The 12773-nt window shown below is 52.7% G+C and overlaps 1 protein-coding gene across 1 annotated transcript; it reads left to right on the top strand.

The window, feature by feature from the left end:
* The first annotated feature begins 700 nt into the window (after nt 1-700).
* On the top strand, nt 701-12469 carry KCNG4 (potassium voltage-gated channel modifier subfamily G member 4). Its single transcript, XM_036346746.1, has 2 exons — nt 701-1456; nt 11699-12469. The coding sequence occupies exons 1-2, from the start codon at nt 707-709 to the stop codon at nt 12467-12469; spliced, it is 1521 nt and encodes a 506-aa protein (XP_036202639.1). The 5' UTR covers nt 701-706.
* Nucleotides 12470-12773: the final 304 nt, after the last annotated feature.

Consider the following 12773-nt stretch of genomic DNA (forward strand, 5'->3'; position numbering starts at 1 on the left):
CAGTCCCCTAGCCTCCCCTATCCCCCAGTGTCTTATGTCCATTGGTTATGCTTATATGCATGCATACAAGTCCTTTAGTTGGTCTTAGAACTGTTCTTAATATACACTTTCTGTATGTTACTGCATGCAACCCTCATCATGCCCCCTGAGGTGGGCACTCAAACTCCCCTGGCTGCATGGAGGAAGCCAAGGGCTTAGAGTGGCTGAGTAGTCCACCTGTGGTGGCAGTCCATGAGGGGTCAGAACCTGGCAGTGAACTTGAGAACCTCTTACACACTTCAGCTCTATTTTTACCCACTGTACCTTGCAAGGTTGATACAAGTTTTGTCATGGAATGAACGGTGCTAAGATCAGAGAGGTTAAGGCGCCTGCCCGGGAGCACACAGCCTAGAAGTGGCACAGTTCTGACTTGTCCAGCTCAGGACAAGTCCCAGTCGGTGTAATGTGTCTTCCAGGGAGATTTTTCTGAGAGATAAATATATGCTTCCCCAGGAAGGAATGGCATTGTCTCCTTTTGTGCACTAAAAGATCCCAAGTGAACCCAATAAGCCGGTGTTAGATGGAAGATGAAAAGAATGAGAAATGCAGACACCGTGGCAGGAAAGTAAGCATGAGAAAATGTCTGTAACAACTAGGGCTCTGCCTCCTGACTAATTTCTCTCGCTTTTTTGTTCTTGCCCCTCTGGGCGCCAGGACATCTACAGCGATGCCCATCACTTCCAGAGTCAGGGGCCTGCAGCCCCAACACCATCACTCCAGCTCCTGCAGCCCTTTGAGTCAGCTCTTGCCTGGCTCCGTGGAGCCGCCGTCCATCAAGGGCCTTTACTACTGCAGGGCCCGGAAGGTGGGCGCGCTGGACGCCTCCCCGACGGCCGACCTGAAGAAGGAGATCCTGGTGAACGTCGGGGGCAGGAGGTACGTGCTCCCCTGGAGCACGCTGGACGAGTTTCCCCTGAGCCGCCTGAGCAAGCTGAAGTTCTGCCGGAACCAGGAGGAGATCGCGCAGCTCTGCGACGACTACGACGAGGACAACCAGGAGTTCTTCTTCGACAGGAGCCCCAGCGCCTTCGGGATGATCGTGAGCTTCCTGGCGGCCGGCAAGCTGGCCCTCCTGCGGGAGATGTGCGTGCTGTCCTTCCAGGAGGAGCTGACCTACTGGGGCATCGAGGAGGCGCACCTGGAGAAGTGCTGCCTGCGGAAGCTGCTGAAGAAGCTGGAGGAGCTGGCTGAGCTGCGCAGGGAGGAGTCCCTGCAGCGCGAGCAGGAGGCCTGCGGCCCGGCCGTGGACACCTCGCGCTGCGGGCTCTGCATGAGCTGGCTGCGGGAGATGGTGGAGAACCCGCAGTCGGGGCTGCCCGGGAAGGTCTTTGCTTGTCTGTCCATCCTCTTCGTGGCCACCACAGCGGTCAGCCTGTGTGTCAGCACCATGCCCGACATGAGGGCCGAGGAGGACAAGGTGAGTGGCTTCTGAGCGGGGTCCGTTTCTCCTTCAGGCACCGTGCCCAGGGGCCCACGAGACTTAGGGCTCGTGAAAGCTTTGTAATGTCTCTGAAAATAAGGGGAAAATGAATATTATCATGGGCATATTCATTTTTAGGCCAGCGCGGTTGTAAAGGAGAATCTTTAATGTATTTTTTGGAGGAAGAGGCCCACGACGGCCAAAGTACCTTGGGCCACGAAGTCATGGGGTGGCCCTGCAAAGCCACCCCTGTTCTCACGGCTCCTGACTCTGTGATCACTAGCAAACTGCTTCATTTCTCTCAGCCTCAGGTTCCTTCTCCATAAAATGGGTAACGTTGCTGTGAAGTTTTACACATTCAAGGCTCTCATGGATTTACTGAGCAGCTATTCTGTGCCATGCACTATGCCACGCCACACACGCCTGCCTCCTTGAGCCATCATTCCGTGGGCATCCCAACTGCATTTTCAGGTGAAAAAGCTGAGGCACGGGGCACTTAGCTGGCTCAAAGCTGCAGAGTAAATATGCCAATGGCGGTAGAGATACTCGGCCCTCAGTTTTCCTGCTTCTTACTTCACGCCCGAGCGAGAGTCATTCTTACTGAGTGGGGAACTGGGAGACGAGCTAACTTTTGTGTCTGCCCCAGGAGGCCAGAGCAAAAAAAAAATGTTCTTACCTACTCCTGCACTCTCTTTCCAGGAGCTATGGGGATTCCAAGCCCCCCAGGGGGTCAGATGGTCTGAGAAATGAGATAAGAATCTGACATGTTGTTGGGAAGGTATTGGAGAGCTTCAGACTGAGACCTGGGTTGATTCCTAATTTAAAATGTTGCTCCCGCCCAGCTCTATACTCCTCCATGGCTCCCCATCACCCTAACTTACAGAGCTTACATGATAGTAGATGGAGGGAGCCCATAAAGGAAACACATACATAGACAGTGCAGCCTATATATGACTCATAACTATTGTTAGTCAGTGTAAGTTCCCTTCCCTTAAAGATATATTCCACGGCAATATGGTAGGATCAGAGAACTTTCCCGATAGAAAAGACTTAGATGGAGAACTAGCCGGTCCCTCACACAGAGTAGGCTCTCAGCAATTATTTGTTTAATAAAATGTATCTTATCCAACTTATACATGTTTAGTCCTAAAGAAAACCAACCAAAACGTTCGACTTTCTAACAGCTCCCCTTCCCCCCAATCGTAGGCATTTTTTCATTCTTCAGCACGATATCATGTGATTTAAGATCCTGCCCGTTCGCAGAAATATTTACACGTGGACACTGCAGTGAGAAAATTAGTACAAGATAACTGGCCTTTGTCCCCCATTCCCAGAGGGTGCCCTTGATCCCAGTAGCTGAAGAGGGGCCCAGGATTTCCACCAGCCTGTTCCTCTTAACGGGTGCAGGGGCCAGGATTTAGACAGTGCAGGGGGACAAGGTCTTTTCAAAGCCTGCTGCTTTGAAAATTACCCAGGCTATGAACCCAAGCTGAGTTTAATGGAAACTCGGAAAATCAAATGAGAGGTGGGCGAGAGGCCGCAGAACCAGGCAGCCCCAAGCCCACGCTGAGCGATCAGGCTGCCATTTCTGCTCCCGGTAAGAGGGTGTCACCTTGGGAGCCACCTTTCTATGTGCTACCCCAGGAGAGGCTGGGAGGTGCGGCCCTCAAAATAAGTGTGCCTGTTTCCCTGTTTTGATAACAACAATTCAGAGAGCCAGAACGCTGAGGACAGGGCTCTTAGGTTCCTACATTTACATAAAAAGATGATGTTCTCTCCCTGCCACACGATCCTGGTTTTTCATTTTTGCCCCCAAGGATGTCAGTCTGAACGCAGCAATTCAGTGAACCGACTGCCGGTGCTGGCCATGCTGGCAGGCCGCTCCTGGGGACAGGCTGTGCAGGGAGGCACGGGGCCCCAGCGGCTCCCAGGGGCCCCAGTACCGCCCGCTCAGATGAATGAATGCCACCTGGCTATGACCCACAGAACCGCCCCCCATCAGGCTCGAAAAGTATAACGCTGGGTTGGATGGAGAGTTAGAGACACCCGAAGAAAGCAGTCTTCCTTTTCCCTTCTCTTTTAACTTCTCCCAGCAACATCCCTTAGAGCAGTGGTTCTCAACCTTCTGGCCCTTTAAATACAGTTCCTCATGTTGTGACCCAACCATAAAATTATTTTCGTTGCTACTTAAGAACTGTAATGTTGCTACTGTTATGAATCGTAATGTAAATATCTGATATGCAGGATGGTCTTAGGCGACCCCTGTGAAAGGGTCGTTCGACCGCCAAAGGGGTCGCGACCCACAGGTTGAGAACCGCTGCCTTAGAGACAACTGAGCAGTTGGGGTAAAAGGTCTGTGCCCCAAATTGCAAATGGAGGAGGGAGGAGGCAGTATAGACGGAAAGGACCAAGCCAAGTGCCTAAGCACCTCTGGAAGCATTCAGACCTTGCTGGGTTCCCCCGGGAGCTCATCTCTGAAGGGATGAAAGAACGATGCTTATTAGTCACCCCTCATGAGGCTGGCGTTTAACAGAACAAACTGAGTCCTTGCGGCAGCTTTGGAAAGTGGATACATGGCTGCCCCCATTTTACAGATGAGGAAACTGAGGTTCAGGGAAGTTTGGTCACTTTCTTGAGGTCACAGTATGTGGCAGAACTGGACTTGCATCACCTCCACTTGGCTCTAAAACCGGCTTCCAACGCTGGGCCGCTCTGCCTGTAGTCCCCAGCCCTCTACCGCACCCCCACCACACCCCAGCCCTTGGCAACCACTAATCTGCTTTCTGTCTCCATGGATTTCCCTATTCCAGACATTTCATTTACACAGAATCATGTAATTTGTGGCCTTTTGTCTCTGGCTTCATTCCCTTAGCATAACATGTAGCATGTCAGTACCTCACTCCTTTTTGTAGCTGAATAATACTTCACTGCTACGTCACGGTTTGCTTGTCCTTCCATTTGGTGATGAATGCTGCAGCTTCCCAGGTTCTTTCCTTCCCTCTGCCCATGACCTCTGCAAAGACGGTCAACTCTGCCATTCACTGAGCGCCCTTCCACGTGGCCTCGGCCCTCGACACGGGGCAGTCTGCTGGTCAGAGCACTTTCCCTCCCTCTGGGGGAGCTGAAGGCCACTGTCAGCTGCAGCCGAACACTCGTTCCTCCTCTTTCGACCTCTTTCTTCCTCTTTGCTGTTGCTGAGACATCCCAACAGCTGCAGACAGAGAGGACCTCATCATGCGAAGGAGCCGGGTCTCTGTTGCTAGTCCTGGGTTCACATCCCAGCTCGGCCGCGCCCTGGCTCTGCCCTTGGATGAGTCCCTCTGTTTCCTCACCTATCAGAGTGGCTAACAGTAACACCTACCAGAGGGTGGTGGTGGGATTGGACTATCCTATTTATCCTGTGCTGGCACAGAGCGAACCCCACTGTTTTTGCCCACCGTTTGGGACTCAGCTCACACCCCTTCCACCTGCTCATCAACTTCTCTCCCAGCTCCATGGAGCCCAGAGGGTGGCGGCAAAGTCAGCGGCCAGTTGACTCAAATATCTTCTGTTTCCAGTGGCCGTCGTCATCCTTCATGCAATCGTAGATCTTCCCTGAGGGCCCACTCTGTGCTGGGGACACAGTGTGCTGGGGACACACCTGCTCTCTCTACCTGCCTGGCAGCCTTTGCTCATTCCTCCTCCCACCTTGGATTCCGCTCCTGTCCCTGAGGTTTGCTTGGTGCACACACCGGATCGCAGCTGTGCTCAGTGCCCTGGGTCCCAGATCCCAGGTGGGGCTTAGGGTGCGGCCGGGGGGGGCTCTGCTTCTCACTGGCCCTCACATCCTGTGCTGTGGCTCAGGCCTCTTGCTAAGGTGCAGGGCTGGGGAAGGAGGCACAGAGATGTTTTAAAAGGCCAGGTGGAACTACTGGGGACCCAGTGAACCTGCAGCAGGCTGCCCAGAGGCACGGGGGGTGGGGGGGGGGGGGATCACAGGCAGAAGGAGGGAGGGAGGGAGGCCTGAGCTGCTGGTGGAGCTGTGGGACCAGCACTGAGCTGAAGAGGAGTGAGAAGTGGCCGAATCTGGCCACGTTCCCAAGGGCAGCTGCGAGACTGCTGCAGGGTCAGCGAGGGCCGGTTCTAGAGGTTCCTTCTGGGAGGGATTCTGGGCCCAGTTCGTGACCTTGGAGCCTCCCCCTCCCCCTCTGTCTCTCACAGCGATGCCTGCCAGTTCCATTGGGAATACGGCCAGTGCCCTCCTCCTGTGGGTGCAGCTCAACTTTGGGGCTGCAATGCCTACCTCCCGCCTTTTAATAAAAAGCCTCGCGCTGGAGCCTGCTTCTCCTCCCCAGCTCCATAACAGCTGCTGCTCTCTGTCTTCTCCCTGTTGAGTGTCTCCGTTTCCTGGACGGGGCCCACCTTTCCTGAGTCTGTAGTTCTTGCTGCTGCTCCTGCCTACTCATGCTCTCCCCTCGGGTGCCCAGTCCCCAGTCCCCATCTGCTTAGCTCCCCGCACTCCCAGAGCCCCTTCCCAGGGCTGGGGAGTGGGGGCAGCTGGGAGGAGGGAATACAGGGGATGGGGAGGACCTGGGGAGGGGGGTTTTGGCTTGAGGCAAAGGGAGAGTAAGAAGAGTGTTCTGGAAGGCTTGTAAAGGAGGCAAGAGATGGCAAAGAGGAAGGGGGAAGCCAGGGAGAGGAATGAATCAGCACAGCCGGGCCCAGGAAAGTGTCCGAGGAATCAGCCCAGACTTGAGGCCCGGGGGCCAGAGGCAAAAGGGGGGTGGTGATCACAGGCAGGAGGGAGGGAGGTCTGAGCTGTGGATGGAGCTGTGGGACCAGCACTGAGCTAAAGAGGAGGTGGGAACTGCCTGAATCGGGCCATGCTCCCCAGGGGAGCTGGCAGGCACCGCCGTGAGAGGCAGAGGGCGAGGGGAAAGCTACAAGGTCAAGAATTCAGCTGAGTCCCTCCCAGATGGAACTTCTAGAACTGGCCCTCACTGATCCTGTGGCAGTCTGCCGGGCAGCCTGCCCAGATGGGCCTCAGGGACAGTGGCTTTGCCCTCAGAAAACCCTGCCCACCCTCTGACCCCGGAGTCCTTCAGCGCAGTTCGGCTCTGGAGCCAAGAAATCAGGGCAAGGCCGAAGGACCCCTGCCTACTGCCTCCTCACCCAGGACTGACCCTGGTTTCTTTTTTATTAAATTAAATTCACATCCTATAATAGTCATCCCTTTCAAGTGCAATCAGTGGGTTTTAGTATACAGTTGTGCAATCATCATCACTATCTCATTTCAGGACATTTTCATCACCCCAAAAAGGATCTCTGCAGGCAACCAGCTATTCCCTGCCCTCCCACCCTCCAGGCCCCGGCAACCATGAACATACTTTCTGTCGCCATGGATTTGCCTTTTCTGGACATTTCCTATGAATAGAACCATACAACCAATATCTGGCCTTTTGTGTCTGGCTTCTTACACTGAGCATGAGGGTTTCAAGGTTCCTCCAGGTTAAAGCATGATCAGCACTTCGTCCTTTTTTATGGCTGAATAATATTCCGTTGCATGAATTACACCAAATGTTGTTTATTCATTCTTTTGTTGACGGGCCTTTAGGTTGTTTCCACTTTGGGGTTGTTATGGATAATGCTGCTATGGATGTTCAGGTACAAGTTTTGGTGTGGATGCCTCTTTTCAGTTCCTCCCAGTATATACCTAGGAGTGGAATGGCTGGGCCAGATAGCAAATGCATGCTTAACCTTTTGAGGAAACACCAATCTGTTTTCCACAGCAGCCGTACCATTTTACATTCCCACCAGCAATGTTTGGGGTTCTACTTTCTCCATCCTCTCCAATACTTGTTATATTTTGTCTTTAGAATCCTAGCCATCCTACCAAGTGTGGAGTGGTAAGTGTCTCATTGTAGTTTTGATTTCTGACCCAGTTTGGGTTTTTTAAAACTTTTCATGATGGGAAATTTTAGGCATTTGCAAAGTAAACAGAATAATATAATGCACCCAAGTATCCATAACTCAGCTTCCACAATTGTCCACATCTGCCATTCTTTTCTTTAAAAAAAAAATGTTTTGATTGATTTCAGAGAGAGGAAGGGAAAGGGAAAGAGAGAAACATCAATGATGAGAGAGAATCATTGATTGGCTGCCTCTGCACACCCACTACTGGGGACCGTGCCTGCAACCTGGGCATATGCCCTGGCTGGGAATCTAACTGACCTCCTGGTTCATAAGTTGATGTTCAACCACTGAGCCACACTGACCAGCAACACATCGCCACTCTTGTTCTTTTTCTCTCCATCCCCTCCCTACTCCCAGTTGCTTACTATCATTCATGTTATTATTTTACAGTTTTATAAGTAAAATATATATGCATTAAAAAGCACAATGTATTTAGCTGTACAGCTTAACAATTGAATGGCCCCATCACCCCCAGAAAATTCTCTCATGTTCCTTCACAGTCAATCGCTACCCACCCAGAGGCAGCTACTGTTTGGGTGATGTTGCCCGCCCTAGATGAGTTCTGCCTGTCCTTGAACTTCACGTAAATGGAGACATACATCTGGCTTGTCTTGCCCTACATCCTGTCTGTGAGATTCGCCCCCGTGGTTGCATCGCTCACACCTCCAGCCTTCTCAGGCCGACTCACGTTCTCCTTCACTCACGTTCTCCTTCAGAGCACACCTCACTCCTGCTGGTGGCAAGACCCTCCAAGAGGGTGACCAGCCATTTTGGTTTGCCCAGGACTGAGGGGGTTCTGGTGACCTGGGACTTTCCGCGCTCAAATCCAGAAAGTTCTGGGCAATCCAGAATGAGTTGTTCGCCTCACCTCCGAAAGACAGCCAGAGCCCTGGCCGGTGTGGCTCCGCTGGTTGGGTGTCGTCCCAGACACTGAATGGTTGCCAGGTCCATTCCTGGTCAGGGCATATGCCTGGGTTTCGGGCTCGATCCCCGGAGGCAGCCGATTGATGTTTTGCTCTCACATCGACGTTTCTCTCTCTCTCCCTCTCCCACTCTCCCTTTCTAAAAATCAATTAAATATTTATTGTAAAAATAAAAACCACAATGGAAACTTCCTCAGAAAGAAAAAGTAACATTTTATTTCCTTTCTGTCTATTTTTTCTTCAAATATTGACCAGCCTGGGAATAATTTCCTGAGCTGGAGCCTCACAAATCCCTGCTGCCCCTCCGCTGGCTGCTAACTGGGCGTTTCTCTGGGACCAGGGCTGGAAGGTTGGTTTAAGGATGCAGAGCAGAGCGCAATGCAGGGGGTGACTGGGCAGAGCGAGCGCTTGCTGCAGTGCGGGGAGGTGGCCAGCACGGCAGGGCCAGGCCGCAGGGAGGAAGTGGCTGGTGCGTGCCCTGAATAGCCAAACGCCAGCACCGGGGGCAGAGAGAGGACCCACGGAGCCTTCTCAGAGTCACCTTCCTGAGCTTTGGGTCACTGGCCTGGAACATTTAGTTATTGCCAGCTGCCGCGGGCTCTTAAGCCAGAAGGAAAAATCCCAGACTGTCAGCGACGGAAGAGGCCTTGTAGGGAGAATCTGGCCCAGAGTCTGAAAAACATCCAGGTGCCTCTGAGTCAACAGCGGGTTTTGCCGAAATTCAGCTTCCTGGACCCCAACCCAGGGTTTTGCTTTTGTGATGGGGCCCTAAGAACCTGCATTTGTAACAAGCACCCTGGGGATTCTGATGCAGGGCGTTCTAATTCAGCTTTGGTAAATACTGATTCTGTTCCAACCTCTTCATTGGAAACTGGAGCACAGAGAGGGGCAGTGACTGCTGTTTGGTCACACAGCAAATTTGTAGTAGGATTGATGAATCAGGATCCTCAACTCCTGTGCCCTCTAGGATCCTAAAGAAACTGGGCAGTCATGGCAAAGACCTCCCAATATGTTTGAGAATGTCCTCAGGTTCCCGCAGAATCCAGCAACAGGAGGAGGATATGGTTACCTTCAACTGACCAGGCAGGCTATGTCTGCGCCCAGTCACTCATCTCACAAAGATAGTATCGTGTGTCTGCAGGTGCCACAGCCTGCTACCTGCTTTACACGCTTCATTTCCATTCATCACAACTCCTGGGGCAGAGAACTGCAAGTCCAGAGGGACTATATGACACGCCGGAGTAAGCGGAAGTGAGGGATTTGAACCTGGTCACAGACACTCTGGATCCCACACCCTCAACAGCATTCCCACCACCTCCCACCCCTTCAGTAGACCAGACACAAGTCAAGAGAAAGTTGCCGAGCCTTGGACAGGCAGACAAAGATCAGAACAGACCAGCCTGTTTTTCTTTCTCCAGCGGCCAGACATAAAGGACATTTCAATTTAGTATTCCTGTGGGCCCAAGCACTGGAAATAATTTCTTTTTCCACTTCAGAGCTTTTTAATCCAAAGAAAACTATGGTTGTCAACATTTTGCTTTTCCATTCAGGCAGCTGGCTTTGTCATTCATTTACTCATCCATCAGAAATATATATAATTTAGAGTCAGGCTCTCAACTCTGGCTTCACATTAGAATCGTCTGTGGGGCTACTGGAAAATTCTACTGCTCAGGCTCAAACCTAGACCAATTACAGAATCTCTGAGGTCCCAGCCCAGACGTCAGGATTCTTTTCAAAGCTCCCCAGGTATTCTGCTCTGCAGCCCAGGTTAGGAACCACTGAGCGGGACCAAATTTAATGTGCATACAAATCACTTCGGGGTCTTGTTAAAATGCAGATTCTGACTCCTCAGGGATGGAGACGGGCCCAAGATTCTGTGTTTCTAACGAGCTCCCAGGGGAGGGGATGTTTCTGGTTGGAGGACCACACTTTGAGTAGCAGAGGGGCTGGTGGGACTCTGTTAGAAGCCAGAGGTAGGGAGTGTGAATGGCACAACAATGAATCCACAACAGCCCCCACCTAGCTGGGATCTCCTAGACAATTGTGTGAACAGTTGCAATCCATGTCACCAGGGCCATTCTAGGGATGTGGGAGCCCTCTCTGCCCCATAGCCCCAACCCTCCAGAAACAACATCTGCTTCCCTAGTACTTTACCCCACCAAGAGACTAGCTCAGGGCCTGGCACAAGGTGAACCCTTTAGACATTATTGTTGGATGAATGAATGAGGGATGGCAGGCAAAGGAGTTACAAAATAGAGTGTAGGGGCTGAGAGACAATCTACTATGTAAGTGAGTCATTTCCCTGCTCAGAACCATGTCCTGGGCCATAAAATAAGGTTGTGCTGCCTGCTCACAGCATCACTGTGGGGCTTAAGTGACAGCATTGTGCACATGTCTGGTGCATAAGAGGGGCTTATACAGAGAAAGGTGAAGGTTGGCTGCTATAACAAAGAGGCCCCAAGATAGAATGGCTTTAAACAGAATAGAAGTTGATTTCTCTCACAGAGAGGGATCAAGGTGAGTGGGCAGCTCTCATTAGGAGACCCAGATTTTTTTTTGCCAGCCCTGGTGCTCCATCCTCCCTGGGGCATTGGTCCAATCTACTGGTTCCAAGCTGGGTTGCAGGGCCAAATGGGTTGTCCTGGCTCACAGGCAGAAAGCGTGTGCAGGAATTCACACCAACATCTTAAGTTCAGGAACCAGAGGTGGCATGCCTCACTTCTGTTCACACTCCACAGGTGGGGGCTTAGTTCTGTGGCAACACCCAGCTGCAAGGGGGATTGGAAAGATAGACTCTGATCCAGCCGAGCAGCCACACACCCAGCCACAACTTGATAACTGTGTAAAAAGGGGGCTTTGGTGGACAACTAAGAGTCTACAGCACAGCTCAACTGAGATACACAGATACTTTTGCTCAGTGGATAGAGCATCGACCTGCGGACTGAAGTCTCCTGGGTTCGATTCCAGTCAAGGGCATGCACCTCAGTTGCAGGCTCCTCCCCGGCCCAGGCCCTGGTCAGGCTCGTTTAGGAGGTAACCAATCAATGCGTTTCTCTCACATTGATATTTCTCTCTGTCTTTCCCTCTCTCTTCCACTCTCTCTAAAAAAGCAGTGGAAAACCTTTGGGTGAGAATTAACAACAAGAACGAAGAATAAAGAGAGAGTATATAGTACATATAGACTACATAGAGTATATTTAATATGTAGAATCTATATGTGGAATCGGTATCTGTATCAATATTCCATATACCTCTATGGCTATTGCTGTCCATACAGACATATGGCGTCGCCCTTCGGCATGGTCACTTCCCCCATTTCCCGCGCTGTTGCCGCGCTCTACCCTGCGTTCTGTCGCCTCTCCAGGGCGAGTGCTCTCAGAAGTGCTACTACATCTTCATCGTGGAGACCATCTGCGTGGCGTGGTTTTCCCTGGAGTTCTGCCTGCGCTTTGTCCAGGCCCGCAACAAGTGCCGGTTCTTCCAAGGGCCCTTGAACATCATCGACATCCTGGCCCTCTCGCCCTACTACGTGTCCCTGGTGGTGTCCGAGGAGCCCCAGGAGGACGACGAGCGGCCTGGCGGGAGCTTCTACCTGGAGAAGGTGGGGCTGCTGCTGCGCGTGCTGCGGGCGCTGCGCATCCTCTACGTGATGCGCCTGGCGCGCCACTCGCTGGGGCTGCAGACGCTGGGCCTCACCGTGCGCCGCTGCACGCGCGAGTTCGGCCTGCTCCTCCTCTTCCTCTGTGTGGCCATCACCCTCTTCTCCCCTCTGGTCTACGTGGCCGAGAACGAGTCCGGGCGGGTCCTGGAGTTCACCAGCATCCCGGCCTCCTACTGGTGGGCCATCATCTCCATGACGACGGTGGGCTACGGAGACATGGTCCCGCGCAGCGTGCCCGGCCAGGTGGTGGCCCTCAGCAGCATCCTGAGTGGGATCCTCATCATGGCCTTCCCAGCCACGTCCATCTTCCACACCTTCTCGCACTCCTACCTGGAGCTCAAGAAGGAGCAAGAGCAGCTCCAGGCCCGCCTCCGCCACCTGCAAAATGCCGCCACAGCCAGTGAGCGCGAGCTCCTGAGTGATGTGGACGACCTGATCCTGGAGGGACCCAACACTCCCATCAAATACATTTAGCTCAAAACCCCCATGAACAGGCCAGGACCTCAATCCAGGACTTCCTTCCATGGGCCTCGGCTGGCATGGGCTGGAGAACAGCAGCCATCGACCATATGGTGGTACGTTTGCAGAGCTCGGGGGCAGCTCCTGAAGCTAAGAGGGGCTCAAGGCCAAAATTGGGGTGGTTGTGATTCCTGAGCCTCCGGGCCACCACAATCCAGACTGACCTTATCCAGGTCTTGTCTTTTCTCCTCTCGCTGCCCCTCCCTCAGCACACCTAGTGTTGCTAGGTTAAGTCAGTCTCCATTCTCATTTCCTTCCC

Source organism: Myotis myotis, unplaced genomic scaffold (genome assembly GCF_014108235.1).
Source record: "Myotis myotis isolate mMyoMyo1 unplaced genomic scaffold, mMyoMyo1.p scaffold_m19_p_19, whole genome shotgun sequence".
Taxonomy (NCBI): domain Eukaryota; kingdom Metazoa; phylum Chordata; class Mammalia; order Chiroptera; family Vespertilionidae; genus Myotis; species Myotis myotis.

Coding starts and splice junctions, on each gene's coding strand:
- KCNG4 (XM_036346746.1), top strand. CDS start 707: ATGCCCATCACTTCCAGAGTCAGGGGCCTGCAGCCCCAACACCATCAC. Junction 1,457..11,698: donor TGAGGGCCGAGGAGGACAAG/GTGAGTGGCTTC, acceptor TCGCCTCTCCAG/GGCGAGTGCTCTCAGAAGTG.